Genomic DNA, 19,961 nt, shown 5'->3' with positions numbered 1-19,961 from the left:
GTCCCTTTAACATGTCTCACATCTGTGGAAAATTGACTAATAATTCTAACTGACAAAACCACGTCAGGGAAAGGTTTCCTTAGGCTATGTAAAATCAAAAGTGGTGGGCTTGTTGTCTGCATTAACTGTATGCAGTATAAAACGATAGCCCAAAAACAGCGTCACTTGAAAGGGTAAAAACAGCTTACCTGTTACATAATGACCAAGTACAAATTTAGCACCAATCTCGTTCGTTACAAAAAGGGATGAGCAATTTCATCGAACCACAGATGGCAGCAACACCTACACCAACATACTCTACTGAGGACACCCTTCATGTTACACAGTCCCTGACAACTGTTTGCAAAAGCATAGGTCATCAAGTCGACCACAAATTCCCATACTTTTTGAAGATTTGAGATGCAACAGAAGAGGGTGGGGCGACTTGTGATACTAGATGTGTCTGGAGGTTGACATCCAGTATTTGTTGGGCACGTTGCATCTCTGTTGTGTGTGCAGCAAACTATCAGCTCTTGTTGGTACATGTTACTGATGGATGCATATCTGCAGGATGTGAACAAATTTTGGTTTTTGTTTAGCATTTTTAAGTGTGGGATGTTCATTATGGTTAAAATATCTACAAGTATGAAGAATGATACGTGGTAACAGTAAGTAAATCACATGTCATAACAGTCTGGTGAGTTTAATCATTTGTTACCATTACCTAAGATGCACTTTATGTGTAACATGTGATTAAGATTAATATTTCATTACAGAATCTGGCTGGAGTTCACATACGGGGTTGGTAGCTCTTGGATTGTGTGCTGATGGAAATTTATTGATACTAGTCACAGGCAACTGGATGCCAGTATATGGAAGCCAATAAGAATCGCCTAACATAATTATTACTTTCAGCAGGTGAAATGAATTGATTGTTTTAATATGCAGAGTGCCAAAATAACTTATACGTTTCTGGTTATTATGAATTTTAGGGTGGGTTACTGATTTTCTTAGTTGTTTGATGAATGGAAAAAACTAGATGTAGTGCCACAATGACCTGTAATGAAGCCTGTGGCCTAGGTTAGGGCTGGAGTTTGATCACTTTACCGTGAGTTGGCGAAGACAGCAAATGTGAATGGAAGAAAATGTAGGTGTGCTGACAGACTGATCTGCAGAGTACTAGTACTGCAAGACCTTGAAACATTGGAATGTGACATGGTGAGCTACAAAGCCAATGAAGCTCGAGACAGAAGTACGACTGAAATAAAAAACTGATGTGTGCTGTAGCCCGAGATATATGTTTCACATTGCAGTAATCTACCTGCGTGTCTTATTTCCGATTTGGCCAAAAACTGACTAAGTGATTAAATTGTAACCTAAGAGAATAAAATACCATCTAACTTTCTTTAGGGGCCATAGAAAATTCCGAATGAGCTTCTAGATTTGCAGTTGACAACCGGCTTTGTAACTGCACTTTCATCCAGTGTTTTAATTAATATATATTTGCCTGTCTGCTGTCATGCAACAAAAAACAGACATATGCCATCTAAACAGTGATTTTTGTTTTATTGTGTCTAGTATCAGCAGGTAACTTTTGCCACTAATTTAGTAGAGACTACAGTCAACTTCAATTTGGTGCATAATTGGCACATACAGCTTTCAAAAAAATGAAACTTCATTTTATATGTAAACTATACTGAGCCTAGTATGAGTAGATTGTGGTATCTATTTTGCACTGCGCTTGAACATGAGTACTTTTTTAAACACTACAGAAGAAGGAAACCTATAGCCTTGACAAGAAAAGGAAATTAGGTAAGTCAGTATAAATGTAGCTGATGTTGCAACTTTCTATTATTGGGTTTTGATACTAATTAGTTAATGAATAGACATTCTTTTAACATGTTCTCTGAGCAATCATTTTGCAAGTATGGAATGTAAACAAAATTTTTGTTAAGTGGCAAAATATACTTTAACTTTGTGAAAGGAATCTGATTCTATACTTCAGCAATTACTTTCCTTACCAAGGAGTGCCAATAATTTTAGAAAACAGTGAGTACAGGCACATAGTTGTGCAGTAATGGAAATATCTATTAGTATTTTAAGATTTCTTAACTCCAGCATAATAAATTAATTTTAGTTTTTCGGTCACAAATGTTAGAATGAAGTGGCAACATAAAATTTATTAGTGCTTTCAGATGCTTAAAGCTTAATTTGAACTGACATCAAATCCCACCAGAACGAAAAACTGTTCATATTAACACAAACGACGATTTACTACGAAATATCCTAAGCATAGCATTTGCAACTTCCGAAAATTCTCGAAATCTGCATTTTGTTTCAAGTTGATATACATTTAAATTCTGGGTGAAAGATTTTTTGAATGAGGATAACATTCCTAAAATGGGATCAAGCTTGCTTTACTTGAATTTCTTTAAAATCTTATAGATGCTTCCAGATAAAATGTTAAGCTGAGATATTATACCTTAATACACATTAAACTATTACAAGGCTATGGCCTCTATTTTGCTCATAATATATTTTGTAACTTAGTATTTTTTGTAATATTTTTTCTATTGACATTTTGAAATATTGATGGCTGCTTTGAATAAGGTTATTCTTACTAGTGTAGTCATTGTGTCTTCAGTTGCTTTACAGTTATTCATAGTATTTCAACCTATCTCTACAACTGCTAAAAATATCCTCACATTAGTACAATAACTAGGTTACTCGATCTTTTTCACATTTGAGTCATCATTATTACCTAGTTATAGCAGAAGGAGGTGTATCTCTCAGGATTTACTGTTAGATCACAATACTCACTTCAACAAATATGCAAATATATCAGTGAGCATTTCTCTGCTACAAATAGCTATCTTGAATTGCCCAGGTGTTCCTTAATAAGAACTCTGAATGATATGATAACTGTAATGCCAGAGGCAGATATCTTGAACTACACAACTGTAATACCTGAACTTCATACAGGGAAATATTTGTTGTCTGTTTATATTGGCAACAAAATTTGGTGAGTATTTTTCCCCATTCCTTATGGTTTTGTCCTGTTTATGTCATAAAGAGTGAAAAAATCGTGGGTGTTTGTTTGGTTTCAGAGCTCTCTTGTAGTACTAATTTGTTAGTTATGAGTTCCAGAGGGAAAATATTATGGAATTTGTTCTATAGAATTTGCAGTCTCTTGGTTGTATGTATAACAACATTCTTCTGAAATACTATAGCTTTGAAATCAAATTTCAACACTATTTCTCTTTTCTGTTTCCTTCATTTTCTATGGATGCAGAGTGCTAACATTTTTTTAAAAATTTTGTCAAGCTGAAGAGTAAGGAAAGTTTGAAGTATAGAATGCACAATATACTAGAATATGTTTCTGTTCTTCTGTAAGTACTCTTGGTTCTTCATGTTTCCTGTGTGAGAAACCACTCATATCAGTCACTTTCCCTATAATTTCCTTGCCAGTGACAACAATCATGATTCATATTCGCCATCAGATATCTCCCCTTCTACTTTGGAATATCAACTAATATCTGGTCATGAATCAGATGAAGAGCCACAAAAATGAGCAAATGTTAATTTGAAGCAATTAAAACCAACTGATGGTAACAAAGTTCAGAGCGATTGTAGACAGCCAATGAATGTGACATTACTGATGTGCACCCCTTTAAAGAACAGAATTTAGAGACATAGGAGAAACACTTTAGAGGACAAGCAACGCCATAAAAAATATAAAAACATTGATAACTCAGGGATATAAATGTTTTCAAAATGAGATACCAGTGCAAAGAATCCTACATTTCATTCAGGGAACTCCATGTTCCAGGAGCTTACATGAAAAATCCATGTTGAGACAACTGCAGAAGTAAATGTCATTAGAAGAATGTCCATGAAGAAAGGCTGAACATTTTTAAAGATATTACAAATTAGAGATGTATAAAAAAAGAGACTATTTGCAATAATTCAAGCAAGAGCTTTAAAAAAAGTTGGCACATGAGTGAACTCAAAAAGGAACTTCACTGTTATGTTATACTTCCTATGAAGAACAGAATGAATTCAAGACCGCAAGACCATGTTTCTGAATAAACTTGGAATCTGCTAAGGTGTTGTGTTTTCGACTGCTCTTTTCTTCATCGCTGTTACCACAAGTGAAGAAGGCAGAAGAACCATCATCTACGGAAATTTAATTGACCAGAAATTTGGGATGGTGTGAGGAATCAAACTGAAAGTTTTTCAGTGGCTCAGTCTTACTACTTTCACAATGGAAAAATAATAAAATACCTTAGATTGTCACTAAAACATCACACTTGTACAAATCTGTGCATACAGAGCACATTTACAGAAAGACAGTTTCAGAGGATTATAGTCTCTGTTTTCATCATCCCGAAAAAGATCAGTGACGTCTCTACATTGCCTAGAGTACCACTGGGGTCAATAAAGGAGCACTGACACCTAATTATAATGCTCAACGTTTAAAAACAGACAGTGCTCGCTAGGAGAAGAAACAAGAGATGGAGTGAGCCCAAAACTTATATAGGACATCTGTAAGCTGAAACTTCTGTTTCCAGCAAGTTTTGTTGACAGCAACTGATCCCATTAACGATGGTTTGTTTTATAAGCAGCGACTGAATTTTTTTTAATTTTTCAGGCAATGACATAAAATCAAAACAAGAAGAGTGTTTCATGTGTTTGGAAATACAGGGAAAACGAGGAAGATATGAGATAGCAAGCTATTTGTATGGATGTTGCTATTTGTATGGATGTTGAAGTCTCTACCTGCAATGGTAAAGCTCATTTTAGCGATTGTTGTGGAAGACAGAATCCCAACAAATTTGCTGATATGCTCGTCCGCTATTCAGGAAATATCTAACCTATAATTAATCAAACACTGGAAGATCTAACCTAGAATTAATCAAACACTGGAAGATCTAGCCTAGAATCCATTGATTTAAAATTCATGTTTATTCATCTCAGTGAAATGGAATGTATCTCATTGCATTTGGCAGTCACTACAGAATTTTAAAAAAGTTGGTAAAAGTGGACGGGCTGCTGACTGGAATGCTATTGCTGAATGTGCGAGAAGAAGGGGGTGACAAACCTTATATCGCTCGTGAAACAACCCATGAGAAGTTTGTCAGTTGAGAGTATTATGTGATTTGTTATGATGCTATTCAATCTGTATATTGAGCAAGCAGTAAAGGAAACAAAAGAAAAGTTCGGAGTAGGAATTAAAATCCATGGAGAAGAAATAAAAACTTTGAGGTTCGTCGATGACATTGTAATTCTGTCAGAGACAGCAAAGGATTTGGAAGAGCAGTTGAACGGAATGGACAGTGTCTTGAAAGGAGGGTATAAGACGAACATCAACAAAAGCAAAACGAGGATAATGGAATGTAGTCGAATTAAGTCGGGTGATGCTGAGGGAATTAGATTAGGAAATGAGACACAAAGTAGTAATGGAGTTTTGCTATTTGGGGAGCAAAATAACTGATGTTCGAAGCAGAGAGGATATAAAATGTAGACTGGCAATGGCAAGGAAGGCATTTCTGAAGAAGAGAAATTTGTTAACATCGAGTATAGATTTAAGGAAGTCATTTCTGAAAGTATTTGTTTATCGTCCATGTTTCATTTCCATACACGGCTACACTCGATACAGTTTGGACAGGAAGAGAATAGAAGCTTTCGAAATGTGGTGCTTCAGAAGAATGCTGAAGATTAGATGGGTAGATCACATAACTTAAGAGGAGGTATTGAATAGAATTGGAGAGAAGAGGAGTTTGTGGCACAACCTGACCAGAAGAAGGGATCGGTTGGTAGGACATGTTTTGAGGCATCAGGGGATCGCCAATTTAGTACTGGAGGGCAGTGTGGAGGGTAAAAATCGTAGAGGGAGACCAAGAGATGAATACACTAAGCAGATTCAGAACGATGTAGGCTGCAGTAGGTACTGGGAGATGAAGGAGCTTGCACAGGATAGAGTAGCATGGAGAGCTGCATCAAACCAGTCTCAGGACTGAAGATACAACAACAAGTACGAAAGGAGATGTGATCAGGAAACCAGTTAGATGGGTAAGACCGAATGAGGTGGTGCAGTGGTTAATATACTGGACTCGCAATTGGGAGAACTATGTTGTAAACCAGTATCTGACCATAGAGTTTTGGGTTTTCCGTGACTTGTCTAAATCGCTCCAAGCAAAAGTTGGGATGTTTCATTTGAAACGGCACGGCCGATTTCCTACCCCATCCTTAACACAGTCCGAGCTTTGCACTGTCTCCAATAAGCTTGGTGTCGATTGAACGTTAAATCTAATCTTCCTTCCCTCTTCGGATGGGAATGTCATAAAACAGCGTCCATTTGTTAAGCGATTGAAAGAAAACTTTTCCCCAAAGTTTAGACTCATAACTCTAACAAGAAAACAAGGAAAATCAACAAGCGCTCACTGTCAAACGGTTTGTACATGCTCGTCCTGCCTGTAACAAAGGAAAATTACGACGATGTTATGTCCATGTGCAGATCAGTGCTTCCCACTCAGTACAGTCAGTCTAACATAACAGTCGCGACACTTCGCCTCGATTTTGTTGCCTACAGCGCCAGCAGCGCCCCCAAGCGGCTGGTAGGTTGAAATGTGAGTTCGGCGCGATCGTGAAAGCGAATAGTGATTGATTATTTTGATTTATACAATGGTTTATACTATCGGGAGCGTTTGTAGCGCAATAAATTGCAGCAACAACAGGAAGACACCACAGCTGTCTCTTTTTAGGTGTCCTAAGGATCCTGAGAGATATATACCATCATGTTACTAAACTGTATCGTCAGGATTCACTTGCAAACTATATGTGTATAAATGATGTATCGTTTTAGGAGCAGAACATCTTCGGCGGTAATTCAGTCAAATACCGCCCTTCGATTTGTGCTCTTCTGGTACCGATCGAAGTGTTAGGTGTTGCAGGTGCCAGCCAGCAGCAGCAGCAGCGGTCCCCGCCGGCAGCCAGCCAGCCAGCAGCAGCAGCAGCAGCAGCAGCAGCAGCAGCGGTCCCCGCCGGCAGCCAGCCAGCCAGCAGCAGCAGCAGCAGCGGTCCCCGCCGGCAGCCAGCAGCAGCAGCAGCAGCGGTCCCCGCCGGCAACCAGCAGCAGCAGCAGCAGCAGCGGTCCCCGCCGGCAACCAGCAGCAGCAGCAGCAGCAGCGGTCCCCGCCGGCAACCAGCAGCAGCAGCAGCGGTCCCCGCCGGCAACCAGCAGCAGCAGCGGTCCCCGCCGGCAACCAGCAGCAGCAGCAGCAGCAGCGGTCCCCGCCGGCAACCAGCAGCAGCAGCAGCAGCAGCAGCAGCGGTCCCCGCCGGCAACCAGCAGCAGCAGCAGCAGCAGCAGCAGCGGTCCCCGCCGGCAACCAGCAGCAGCAGCAGCAGCAGCAGCAGCGGTCCCCGCCGGCAACCAGCAGCAGCAGCAGCAGCAGCAGCAGCGGTCCCCGCCGGCAACCAGCAGCAGCAGCAGCAGCAGCAGCAGCGGTCCCCGCCGGCAACCAGCAGCAGCAGCAGCAGCAGCAGCAGCAGCAGCGGTCCCCGCCAGCAACCAGCAGCAGCAGCAGCAGCAGCAGCAGCAGCAGCAGCAGCGGTCCCCGCCAGCAACCAGCAGCAGCAGCAGCAGCAGCAGCAGCAGCAGCAGCAGCGGTCCCCGCCAGCAACCAGCAGCAGCAGCAGCAGCAGCAGCAGCAGCAGCAGCAGCGGTCCCCGCCAGCAACCAGCAGCAGCAGCAGCAGCAGCAGCAGCAGCAGCGGTCCCCGCCAGCAACCAGCAGCAGCAGCAGCAGCAGCAGCAGCAGCAGCGGTCCCCGCCAGCAACCAGCAGCAGCAGCAGCAGCAGCAGCAGCAGCAGCAGCAGCGGTCCCCGCCAGCAACCAGCAGCAGCAGCAGCAGCAGCAGCAGCAGCAGCGGTCCCCGCCAGCAACCAGCAGCAGCAGCAGCAGCAGCAGCAGCAGCAGCAGCGGTCCCCGCCAGCAACCAGCAGCAGCAGCAGCAGCAGCAGCAGCAGCAGCAGCAGCAGCAGCAGCGGTCCCCGCCAGCAACCAGCAGCAGCAGCAGCAGCAGCAGCAGCAGCAGCGGTCCCCGCCAGCAACCAGCAGCAGCAGCAGCAGCAGCAGCAGCAGCAGCGGTCCCCGCCAGCAACCAGCAGCAGCAGCAGCAGCAGCAGCAGCAGCAGCGGTCCCCGCCAGCAACCAGCAGCAGCAGCAGCAGCAGCAGCAGCAGCAGCGGTCCCCGCCAGCAACCAGCAGCAGCAGCAGCAGCAGCAGCAGCAGCAGCGGTCCCCGCCAGCAACCAGCAGCAGCAGCAGCAGCAGCAGCAGCAGCAGCGGTCCCCGCCAGCAACCAGCAGCAGCAGCAGCAGCAGCAGCAGCAGCAGCGGTCCCCGCCAGCAACCAGCAGCAGCAGCAGCAGCAGCAGCAGCAGCAGCGGTCCCCGCCAGCAACCAGCAGCAGCAGCAGCAGCAGCAGCAGCAGCAGCAGCGGTCCCCGCCAGCAACCAGCAGCAGCAGCAGCAGCAGCAGCAGCAGCAGCAGCGGTCCCCGCCAGCAACCAGCAGCAGCAGCAGCAGCAGCGGTCCCCGCCAGCAACCAGCAGCAGCAGCAGCAGCAGCAGCAGCAGCAGCAGCAGCGGTCCCCGCCAGCAACCAGCAGCAGCAGCAGCAGCAGCAGCAGCAGCAGCAGCAGCGGTCCCCGCCAGCAACCAGCAGCAGCAGCAGCAGCAGCAGCAGCAGCAGCAGCGGTCCCCGCCAGCAACCAGCAGCAGCAGCAGCAGCAGCAGCAGCAGCAGCGGTCCCCGCCAGCAACCAGCAGCAGCAGCAGCAGCAGCAGCAGCAGCAGCGGTCCCCGCCAGCAACCAGCAGCAGCAGCAGCAGCAGCAGCAGCAGCAGCGGTCCCCGCCAGCAACCAGCAGCAGCAGCAGCAGCAGCAGCAGCAGCAGCGGTCCCCGCCAGCAACCAGCAGCAGCAGCAGCAGCAGCAGCAGCAGCAGCGGTCCCCGCCAGCAACCAGCAGCAGCAGCAGCAGCAGCAGCAGCAGCAGCGGTCCCCGCCAGCAACCAGCAGCAGCAGCAGCAGCAGCAGCAGCAGCAGCGGTCCCCGCCAGCAACCAGCAGCAGCAGCAGCAGCAGCAGCAGCAGCAGCGGTCCCCGCCAGCAACCAGCAGCAGCAGCAGCAGCAGCAGCAGCAGCAGCGGTCCCCGCCAGCAACCAGCAGCAGCAGCAGCAGCAGCAGCAGCAGCGGTCCCCGCCAGCAACCAGCAGCAGCAGCAGCAGCAGCAGCAGCAGCAGCGGTCCCCGCCAGCAACCAGCAGCAGCAGCAGCAGCAGCAGCAGCAGCAGCGGTCCCCGCCAGCAACCAGCAGCAGCAGCAGCAGCAGCAGCAGCAGCGGTCCCCGCCAGCAACCAGCAGCAGCAGCAGCAGCAGCAGCAGCAGCGGTCCCCGCCAGCAACCAGCAGCAGCAGCAGCAGCAGCAGCAGCAGCGGTCCCCGCCAGCAACCAGCAGCAGCAGCAGCAGCAGCAGCAGCAGCGGTCCCCGCCAGCAACCAGCAGCAGCAGCAGCAGCAGCAGCAGCAGCGGTCCCCGCCAGCAACCAGCAGCAGCAGCAGCAGCAGCAGCAGCAGCAGCGGTCCCCGCCAGCAACCAGCAGCAGCAGCAGCAGCAGCAGCAGCAGCAGCGGTCCCCGCCAGCAACCAGCAGCAGCAGCAGCAGCAGCAGCAGCAGCAGCAGCGGTCCCCGCCAGCAACCAGCAGCAGCAGCAGCAGCAGCAGCAGCAGCAGCAGCGGTCCCCGCCAGCAACCAGCAGCAGCAGCAGCAGCAGCAGCAGCAGCAGCAGCGGTCCCCGCCAGCAACCAGCAGCAGCAGCAGCAGCAGCAGCAGCAGCAGCAGCGGTCCCCGCCAGCAACCAGCAGCAGCAGCAGCAGCAGCAGCAGCAGCAGCAGCGGTCCCCGCCAGCAACCAGCAGCAGCAGCAGCAGCAGCAGCAGCAGCAGCAGCGGTCCCCGCCAGCAACCAGCAGCAGCAGCAGCAGCAGCAGCAGCAGCAGCAGCGGTCCCCGCCAGCAACCAGCAGCAGCAGCAGCAGCAGCAGCAGCAGCAGCAGCGGTCCCCGCCAGCAACCAGCAGCAGCAGCAGCAGCAGCAGCAGCAGCAGCAGCGGTCCCCGCCAGCAACCAGCAGCAGCAGCAGCAGCAGCAGCAGCAGCAGCAGCGGTCCCCGCCAGCAACCAGCAGCAGCAGCAGCAGCAGCAGCAGCAGCAGCAGCGGTCCCCGCCAGCAACCAGCAGCAGCAGCAGCAGCAGCAGCAGCAGCAGCAGCGGTCCCCGCCAGCAACCAGCAGCAGCAGCAGCAGCAGCAGCAGCAGCAGCAGCGGTCCCCGCCAGCAACCAGCAGCAGCAGCAGCAGCAGCAGCAGCAGCAGCAGCGGTCCCCGCCAGCAACCAGCAGCAGCAGCAGCAGCAGCAGCAGCAGCAGCAGCGGTCCCCGCCAGCAACCAGCAGCAGCAGCAGCAGCAGCAGCAGCAGCAGCAGCGGTCCCCGCCAGCAACCAGCAGCAGCAGCAGCAGCAGCAGCAGCAGCAGCAGCGGTCCCCGCCAGCAACCAGCAGCAGCAGCAGCAGCAGCAGCAGCAGCAGCAGCGGTCCCCGCCAGCAACCAGCAGCAGCAGCAGCAGCAGCAGCAGCAGCAGCAGCGGTCCCCGCCAGCAACCAGCAGCAGCAGCAGCAGCAGCAGCAGCAGCAGCAGCGGTCCCCGCCAGCAACCAGCAGCAGCAGCAGCAGCAGCAGCAGCAGCAGCGGTCCCCGCCAGCAACCAGCAGCAGCAGCAGCAGCAGCAGCAGCAGCAGCGGTCCCCGCCAGCAACCAGCAGCAGCAGCAGCAGCAGCAGCAGCAGCAGCAGCGGTCCCCGCCAGCAACCAGCAGCAGCAGCAGCAGCAGCAGCAGCAGCAGCGGTCCCCGCCAGCAACCAGCAGCAGCAGCAGCAGCAGCAGCAGCAGCAGCGGTCCCCGCCAGCAACCAGCAGCAGCAGCAGCAGCAGCAGCAGCAGCAGCGGTCCCCGCCAGCAACCAGCAGCAGCAGCAGCAGCAGCAGCAGCAGCAGCAGCGGTCCCCGCCAGCAACCAGCAGCAGCAGCAGCAGCAGCAGCAGCAGCAGCGGTCCCCGCCAGCAACCAGCAGCAGCAGCAGCAGCAGCAGCAGCAGCAGCGGTCCCCGCCAGCAACCAGCAGCAGCAGCAGCAGCAGCAGCAGCAGCAGCGGTCCCCGCCAGCAACCAGCAGCAGCAGCAGCAGCAGCAGCAGCAGCAGCGGTCCCCGCCAGCAACCAGCAGCAGCAGCAGCAGCAGCAGCAGCAGCAGCAGCGGTCCCCGCCAGCAACCAGCAGCAGCAGCAGCAGCAGCAGCAGCAGCAGCGGTCCCCGCCAGCAACCAGCAGCAGCAGCAGCAGCAGCAGCAGCAGCGGTCCCCGCCAGCAACCAGCAGCAGCAGCAGCAGCAGCAGCAGCAGCGGTCCCCGCCAGCAACCAGCAGCAGCAGCAGCAGCAGCAGCAGCAGCGGTCCCCGCCAGCAACCAGCAGCAGCAGCAGCAGCAGCAGCAGCAGCGGTCCCCGCCAGCAACCAGCAGCAGCAGCAGCAGCAGCAGCAGCAGCGGTCCCCGCCAGCAACCAGCAGCAGCAGCAGCAGCAGCAGCAGCAGCGGTCCCCGCCAGCAACCAGCAGCAGCAGCAGCAGCAGCAGCAGCGGTCCCCGCCAGCAACCAGCAGCAGCAGCAGCAGCAGCAGCGGTCCCCGCCAGCAACCAGCAGCAGCAGCAGCAGCAGCAGCAGCAGCGGTCCCCGCCAGCAACCAGCAGCAGCAGCAGCAGCAGCAGCGGTCCCCGCCAGCAACCAGCAGCAGCAGCAGCAGCAGCAGCGGTCCCCGCCAGCAACCAGCAGCAGCAGCAGCAGCAGCAGCAGCGGTCCCCGCCAGCAACCAGCAGCAGCAGCAGCAGCAGCAGCAGCGGTCCCCGCCAGCAACCAGCAGCAGCAGCAGCAGCAGCAGCAGCGGTCCCCGCCAGCAACCAGCAGCAGCAGCAGCAGCAGCAGCAGCGGTCCCCGCCAGCAACCAGCAGCAGCAGCAGCAGCAGCAGCAGCGGTCCCCGCCAGCAACCAGCAGCAGCAGCAGCAGCAGCAGCGGTCCCCGCCAGCAACCAGCAGCAGCAGCAGCAGCAGCAGCGGTCCCCGCCAGCAACCAGCAGCAGCAGCAGCAGCAGCAGCGGTCCCCGCCAGCAACCAGCAGCAGCAGCAGCAGCAGCAGCGGTCCCCGCCAGCAACCAGCAGCAGCAGCAGCAGCAGCAGCGGTCCCCGCCAGCAACCAGCAGCAGCAGCAGCAGCAGCAGCGGTCCCCGCCAGCAACCAGCAGCAGCAGCAGCAGCAGCAGCAGCGGTCCCCGCCAGCAACCAGCAGCAGCAGCAGCAGCAGCAGCAGCGGTCCCCGCCAGCAACCAGCAGCAGCAGCAGCAGCAGCAGCAGCGGTCCCCGCCAGCAACCAGCAGCAGCAGCAGCAGCAGCAGCAGCAGCAGCGGTCCCCGCCAGCAACCAGCAGCAGCAGCAGCAGCAGCAGCAGCAGCAGCGGTCCCCGCCAGCAACCAGCAGCAGCAGCAGCAGCAGCAGCAGCAGCAGCGGTCCCCGCCAGCAACCAGCAGCAGCAGCAGCAGCAGCAGCAGCGGTCCCCGCCAGCAACCAGCAGCAGCAGCAGCAGCAGCAGCAGCGGTCCCCGCCAGCAACCAGCAGCAGCAGCAGCAGCAGCAGCAGCGGTCCCCGCCAGCAACCAGCAGCAGCAGCAGCAGCAGCAGCGGTCCCCGCCAGCAACCAGCAGCAGCAGCAGCAGCAGCAGCGGTCCCCGCCAGCAACCAGCAGCAGCAGCAGCAGCAGCGGTCCCCGCCAGCAACCAGCAGCAGCAGCAGCAGCAGCGGTCCCCGCCAGCAACCAGCAGCAGCAGCAGCAGCAGCGGTCCCCGCCAGCAACCAGCAGCAGCAGCAGCAGCAGCGGTCCCCGCCAGCAACCAGCAGCAGCAGCAGCAGCAGCGGTCCCCGCCAGCAACCAGCAGCAGCAGCAGCAGCAGCGGTCCCCGCCAGCAACCAGCAGCAGCAGCAGCAGCAGCAGCGGTCCCCGCCAGCAACCAGCAGCAGCAGCAGCAGCAGCAGCGGTCCCCGCCAGCAACCAGCAGCAGCAGCAGCAGCAGCAGCGGTCCCCGCCAGCAACCAGCAGCAGCAGCAGCAGCAGCAGCGGTCCCCGCCAGCAACCAGCAGCAGCAGCAGCAGCAGCAGCGGTCCCCGCCAGCAACCAGCAGCAGCAGCAGCAGCAGCGGTCCCCGCCAGCAACCAGCAGCAGCAGCAGCAGCAGCGGTCCCCGCCAGCAACCAGCAGCAGCAGCAGCAGCAGCGGTCCCCGCCAGCAACCAGCAGCAGCAGCAGCAGCAGCGGTCCCCGCCAGCAACCAGCAGCAGCAGCAGCAGCAGCGGTCCCCGCCAGCAACCAGCAGCAGCAGCAGCAGCAGCGGTCCCCGCCAGCAACCAGCAGCAGCAGCAGCAGCAGCGGTCCCCGCCAGCAACCAGCAGCAGCAGCAGCAGCAGCGGTCCCCGCCAGCAACCAGCAGCAGCAGCAGCAGCAGCAGCGGTCCCCGCCAGCAACCAGCAGCAGCAGCAGCAGCAGCAGCGGTCCCCGCCAGCAACCAGCAGCAGCAGCAGCAGCAGCAGCAGCAGCGGTCCCCGCCAGCAACCAGCAGCAGCAGCAGCAGCAGCAGCGGTCCCCGCCAGCAACCAGCAGCAGCAGCAGCAGCAGCAGCGGTCCCCGCCAGCAACCAGCAGCAGCAGCAGCAGCAGCAGCGGTCCCCGCCAGCAACCAGCAGCAGCAGCAGCAGCAGCAGCGGTCCCCGCCAGCAACCAGCAGCAGCAGCAGCAGCAGCAGCGGTCCCCGCCAGCAACCAGCAGCAGCAGCAGCAGCAGCAGCGGTCCCCGCCAGCAACCAGCAGCAGCAGCAGCAGCAGCAGCGGTCCCCGCCAGCAACCAGCAGCAGCAGCAGCAGCAGCAGCGGTCCCCGCCAGCAACCAGCAGCAGCAGCAGCAGCAGCAGCGGTCCCCGCCAGCAACCAGCAGCAGCAGCAGCAGCAGCGGTCCCCGCCAGCAACCAGCAGCAGCAGCAGCAGCAGCGGTCCCCGCCAGCAACCAGCAGCAGCAGCAGCAGCAGCGGTCCCCGCCAGCAACCAGCAGCAGCAGCAGCAGCGGTCCCCGCCAGCAACCAGCAGCAGCAGCAGCAGCAGCAGCGGTCCCCGCCAGCAACCAGCAGCAGCAGCAGCAGCAGCGGTCCCCGCCAGCAACCAGCAGCAGCAGCAGCAGCAGCAGCAGCGGTCCCCGCCAGCAACCAGCAGCAGCAGCAGCAGCAGCAGCAGCGGTCCCCGCCAGCAACCAGCAGCAGCAGCAGCAGCAGCGGTCCCCGCCAGCAACCAGCAGCAGCAGCAGCAGCAGCGGTCCCCGCCAGCAACCAGCAGCAGCAGCAGCAGCAGCGGTCCCCGCCAGCAACCAGCAGCAGCAGCAGCAGCAGCGGTCCCCGCCAGCAACCAGCAGCAGCAGCAGCAGCAGCGGTCCCCGCCAGCAACCAGCAGCAGCAGCAGCAGCAGCGGTCCCCGCCAGCAACCAGCAGCAGCAGCAGCAGCAGCGGTCCCCGCCAGCAACCAGCAGCAGCAGCAGCAGCAGCGGTCCCCGCCAGCAACCAGCAGCAGCAGCAGCAGCAGCAGCAGCGGTCCCCGCCAGCAACCAGCAGCAGCAGCAGCAGCAGCAGCAGCAGCAGCGGTCCCCGCCAGCAACCAGCAGCAGCAGCAGCAGCAGCAGCAGCAGCAGCGGTCCCCGCCAGCAACCAGCAGCAGCAGCAGCAGCAGCAGCAGCAGCAGCGGTCCCCGCCAGCAACCAGCAGCAGCAGCAGCAGCAGCAGCAGCAGCAGCGGTCCCCGCCAGCAACCAGCAGCAGCAGCAGCAGCAGCAGCAGCAGCAGCGGTCCCCGCCAGCAACCAGCAGCAGCAGCAGCAGCAGCAGCAGCAGCAGCGGTCCCCGCCAGCAACCAGCAGCAGCAGCAGCAGCAGCAGCAGCAGCAGCAGCGGTCCCCGCCAGCAACCAGCAGCAGCAGCAGCAGCAGCAGCAGCAGCAGCGGTCCCCGCCAGCAACCAGCAGCAGCAGCAGCAGCAGCAGCAGCAGCAGCGGTCCCCGCCAGCAACCAGCAGCAGCAGCAGCAGCAGCAGCAGCAGCGGTCCCCGCCAGCAACCAGCAGCAGCAGCAGCAGCAGCAGCAGCAGCGGTCCCCGCCAGCAACCAGCAGCAGCAGCAGCAGCAGCAGCAGCGGTCCCCGCCAGCAACCAGCAGCAGCAGCAGCAGCAGCGGTCCCCGCCAGCAACCAGCAGCAGCAGCAGCAGCAGCGGTCCCCGCCAGCAACCAGCAGCAGCAGCAGCAGCAGCAGCGGTCCCCGCCAGCAACCAGCAGCAGCAGCGGTCCCCGCCAGCAACCAGCAGCAGCAGCGGTCCCCGCCAGCAACCAGCAGCAGCAGCGGTCCCCGCCAGCAACCAGCAGCAGCAGCGGTCCCCGCCAGCAACCAGCAGCAGCAGCGGTCCCCGCCAGCAACCAGCAGCAGCAGCGGTCCCCGCCAGCAACCAGCAGCAGCAGCGGTCCCCGCCAGCAACCAGCAGCAGCAGCGGTCCCCGCCAGCAACCAGCAGCAGCAGCGGTCCCCGCCAGCAACCAGCAGCAGCAGCGGTCCCCGCCAGCAACCAGCAGCAGCAGCGGTCCCCGCCAGCAACCAGCAGCAGCAGCGGTCCCCGCCAGCAACCAGCAGCAGCAGCGGTCCCCGCCAGCAACCAGCAGCAGCAGCGGTCCCCGCCAGCAACCAGCAGCAGCAGCGGTCCCCGCCAGCAACCAGCAGCAGCAGCGGTCCCCGCCAGCAACCAGCAGCAGCAGCGGTCCCCGCCAGCAACCAGCAGCAGCAGCGGTCCCCGCCAGCAACCAGCAGCAGCAGCGGTCCCCGCCAGCAACCAGCAGCAGCAGCGGTCCCCGCCAGCAACCAGCAGCAGCAGCGGTCCCCGCCAGCAACCAGCAGCAGCAGCGGTCCCCGCCAGCAACCAGCAGCAGCAGCGGTCCCCGCCAGCAACCAGCAGCAGCAGCGGTCCCCGCCAGCAACCAGCAGCAGCAGCGGTCCCCGCCAGCAACCAGCAGCAGCAGCGGTCCCCGCCAGCAACCAGCAGCAGCAGCGGTCCCCGCCAGCAACCAGCAGCAGCAGCGGTCCCCGCCAGCAACCAGCAGCAGCAGCGGTCCCCGCCAGCAACCAGCAGCAGCAGCGGTCCCCGCCAGCAACCAGCAGCAGCAGCGGTCCCCGCCAGCAACCAGCAGCAGCAGCGGTCCCCGCCAGCAACCAGCAGCAGCAGCGGTCCCCGCCAGCAACCAGCAGCAGCAGCGGTCCCCGCCAGCAACCAGCAGCAGCAGCGGTCCCCGCCAGCAACCAGCAGCAGCAGCGGTCCCCGCCAGCAACCAGCAGCAGCAGCGGTCCCCGCCAGCAACCAGCAGCAGCAGCGGTCCCCGCCAGCAACCAGCAGCAGCAGCGGTCCCCGCCAGCAACCAGCAGCAGCAGCGGTCCCCGCCAGCAACCAGCAGCAGCAGCGGTCCCCGCCAGCAACCAGCAGCAGCAGCGGTCCCCGCCAGCAACCAGCAGCAGCAGCGGTCCCCGCCAGCAACCAGCAGCAGCAGCGGTCCCCGCCAGCAACCAGCAGCAGCAGCGGTCCCCGCCAGCAACCAGCAGCAGCAGCGGTCCCCGCCAGCAACCAGCAGCAGCAGCGGTCCCCGCCAGCAACCAGCAGCAGCAGCGGTCCCCGCCAGCAACCAGCAGCAGCAGCGGTCCCCGCCAGCAACCAGCAGCAGCAGCGGTCCCCGCCAGCAACCAGCAGCAGCAGCGGTCCCCGCCAGCAACCAGCAGCAGCAGCGGTCCCCGCCAGCAACCAGCAGCAGCAGCGGTCCCCGCCAGCAACCAGCAGCAGCAGCGGTCCCCGCCAGCAACCAGCAGCAGCAGCGGTCCCCGCCAGCAACCAGCAGCAGCAGCGGTCCCCGCCAGCAACCAGCAGCAGCAGCGGTCCCCGCCAGCAACCAGCAGCAGCAGCGGTCCCCGCCAGCAACCAGCAGCAGCAGCGGTCCCCGCCAGCAACCAGCAGCAGCAGCGGTCCCCGCCAGCAACCAGCAGCAGCAGCGGTCCCCGCCAGCAACCAGCAGCAGCAGCGGTCCCCGCCAGCAACCAGCAGCAGCAGCGGTCCCCGCCAGCAACCAGCAGCAGCAGCGGTCCCCGCCAGCAACCAGCAGCAGCAGCGGTCCCCGCCAGCAACCAGCAGCAGCAGCGGTCCCCGCCAGCAACCAGCAGCAGCAGCGGTCCCCGCCAGCAACCAGCAGCAGCAGCGGTCCCCGCCAGCAACCAGCAGCAGCAGCGGTCCCCGCCAGCAACCAGCAGCAGCAGCGGTCCCCGCCAGCAACCAGCAGCAGCAGCGGTCCCCGCCAGCAACCAGCAGCAGCAGCGGTCCCCGCCAGCAACCAGCAGCAGCAGCGGTCCCCGCCAGCAACCAGCAGCAGCAGCGGTCCCCGCCAGCAACCAGCAGCAGCAGCGGTCCCCGCCAGCAACCAGCAGCAGCAGCGGTCCCCGCCAGCAACCAGCAGCAGCAGCGGTCCCCGCCAGCAACCAGCAGCAGCAGCGGTCCCCGCCAGCAACCAGCAGCAGCAGCGGTCCCCGCCAGCAACCAGCAGCAGCAGCGGTCCCCGCCAGCAACCAGCAGCAGCAGCGGTCCCCGCCAGCAACCAGCAGCAGCAGCGGTCCCCGCCAGCAACCAGCAGCAGCAGCGGTCCCCGCCAGCAACCAGCAGCAGCAGCGGTCCCCGCCAGCAACCAGCAGCAGCAGCGGTCCCCGCCAGCAACCAGCAGCAGCAGCGGTCCCCGCCAGCAACCAGCAGCAGCAGCGGTCCCCGCCAGCAACCAGCAGCAGCAGCGGTCCCCGCCAGCAACCAGCAGCAGCAGCGGTCCCCGCCAGCAACCAGCAGCAGCAGCGGTCCCCGCCAGCAACCAGCAGCAGCAGCGGTCCCCGCCAGCAACCAGCAGCAGCAGCGGTCCCCGCCAGCAACCAGCAGCAGCAGCGGTCCCCGCCAGCAACCAGCAGCAGCAGCGGTCCCCGCCAGCAACCAGCAGCAGCAGCGGTCCCCGCCAGCAACCAGCAGCAGCAGCGGTCCCCGCCAGCAACCAGCAGCAGCAGCGGTCCCCGCCAGCAACCAGCAGCAGCAGCGGTCCCCGCCAGCAACCAGCAGCAGCAGCGGTCCCCGCCAGCAACCAGCAGCAGCAGCGGTCCCCGCCAGCAACCAGCAGCAGCAGCGGTCCCCGCCAGCAACCAGCAGCAGCAGCGGTCCCCGCCAGCAACCAGCAGCAGCAGCGGTCCCCGCCAGCAACCAGCAGCAGCAGCGGTCCCCGCCAGCAACCAGCAGCAGCGGTCCCCGCCAGCAACCAGCAGCAGCGGTCCCCGCCAGCAACCAGCAGCAGCGGTCCCCGCCAGCAACCAGCAGCAGCGGTCCCCGCCAGCAACCAGCAGCAGCGGTCCCCGCCAGCAACCAGCAGCAGCGGTCCCCGCCAGCAACCAGCAGCAGCGGTCCCCGCCAGCAGCCAGCAGCGGTCCCCGCCAGCAGCCAGCAGCGGTCCCCGCCAGCAGCCAGCAGCGGTCCCCGCCAGCAGCCAGCAGCGTCCCCGCCAGCAGCCAGCAGCGTCCCCGCCAGCAGCCAGCAGCGTCCCCGCCAGCAGTGTCCCCGCCAGCAGCACGCTGCGGTCCTCGCCTACGCCGGCCCCAGCCAGCAGCCCGCGGCCACCACCCAGCGTCCAGCAGCGGTCCCGCCACCAGCGGTTGCAGCCAGCGGCCAGCGGTGGTCCTAGCTGCTGCCAGCAGCAGCAGCAGCAGAGGCGTCCCCAACGGCCGGCTGGCCGGCCGGCCGGCCGGGTCCCCCCCCCCCCCCCCAGCCGCAGAAGACTGGGGCTTCGGCCCCATTCTTCGTCATTCCTCCTTTGTCTAGTACTGTTTTTTTTTCCTCTTATCGTCATGTCCACCCCAACCACCTCTTCTACAGCCACCACCACCACTGCCATTATCTACACCTCCCACTCCGCTGCTGCCACCACTATCACTTAGTGTGCCGCTTCATTCCCCCCCTCAGTCCATCCCCCCACTCCTCACTCTCTCATCTCCCTCCCTATTTGTCGCTCCATCCCCGGCTCCTCCCTCCTGCGCCTCTTCTGATCCCTTCCCTCCACTCCCTCCTCCCTCTGCTCCTTCCGTTTCTGCGGCCCCAGCCAGGGTGGTCGCCCGGCAGGCTACTGCCCCCGCTCCATTCTCCCCTTCACCTTCATCGTCTTCGGCTTCGCCATCGCCCTCACTGTCTCCGGCGCCGACTCCAGCCCCGGGACCTTCCACTCCCCACCACATTCCAGTTGTTCCCATCCCCCACACCTCCTCCACCGCCGTCAAGCACCCCAGCGGCACCCCTGCCTCCTCTGCTCCCAAAAAGGCTCCTCCTCCTCCTCCTCCTCCTCCTCCTCCTCCTCCTCCTCCTCCTCCTCCTCCTCCTCCTCCTCCTCCTCCTCCTCCTCCTCCTCCTCCTCCTCCAGAATTGTCCTGGTGCCCCACCTCCCTTCTCACTGCTCACCGTGATTCGGTACTCATCTCCTCCCCCAGCCCTACCCTCCACACAGCCCTCCTTTCCCGCATCCCTGTCACCCACTTTGGCCCTCATGCCTCTCTCACCCCTGCTCCTTCGCCACCTCCCTCCCGCCAACCCCAACCTCCGCATCGCCCGCCGACCCTCACCGCTGTGATCACTCGACTCAGTCCAGTGATCACGGAGGAGGAGGTGTTGGCGGAGCTTCAGGCCCATCCCCATCTGGAGGTGCGTGCAGTTCGCCGCATCCA

At 58.9% G+C, this 19,961-nt stretch overlaps 1 protein-coding gene across 1 annotated transcript; it reads left to right on the top strand.

Annotated features, from left to right (window-relative positions):
- Window positions 1-631: 631 nt before the first annotated feature.
- Window positions 632-19,634, top strand: LOC126213379 (putative protein TPRXL; the record flags this gene model as incomplete). The annotated part of the gene is made up of 6 exons (XM_049941085.1): window positions 632-647; window positions 756-847; window positions 11,600-11,625; window positions 12,452-12,476; window positions 18,454-18,699; window positions 19,566-19,634. Coding segments are annotated over exons 1-6 (474 nt in total), but the record flags the coding sequence as incomplete, so codon positions are not given.
- Between the last annotated feature and the right edge of the window lie 327 nt (window positions 19,635-19,961).

Source organism: Schistocerca nitens, chromosome 11 (genome assembly GCF_023898315.1).
Source record: "Schistocerca nitens isolate TAMUIC-IGC-003100 chromosome 11, iqSchNite1.1, whole genome shotgun sequence".
Classification (NCBI taxonomy): Eukaryota; Metazoa; Arthropoda; class Insecta; order Orthoptera; family Acrididae; genus Schistocerca; species Schistocerca nitens.
This window is presented reverse-complemented; position numbering and strand designations above follow the sequence as displayed.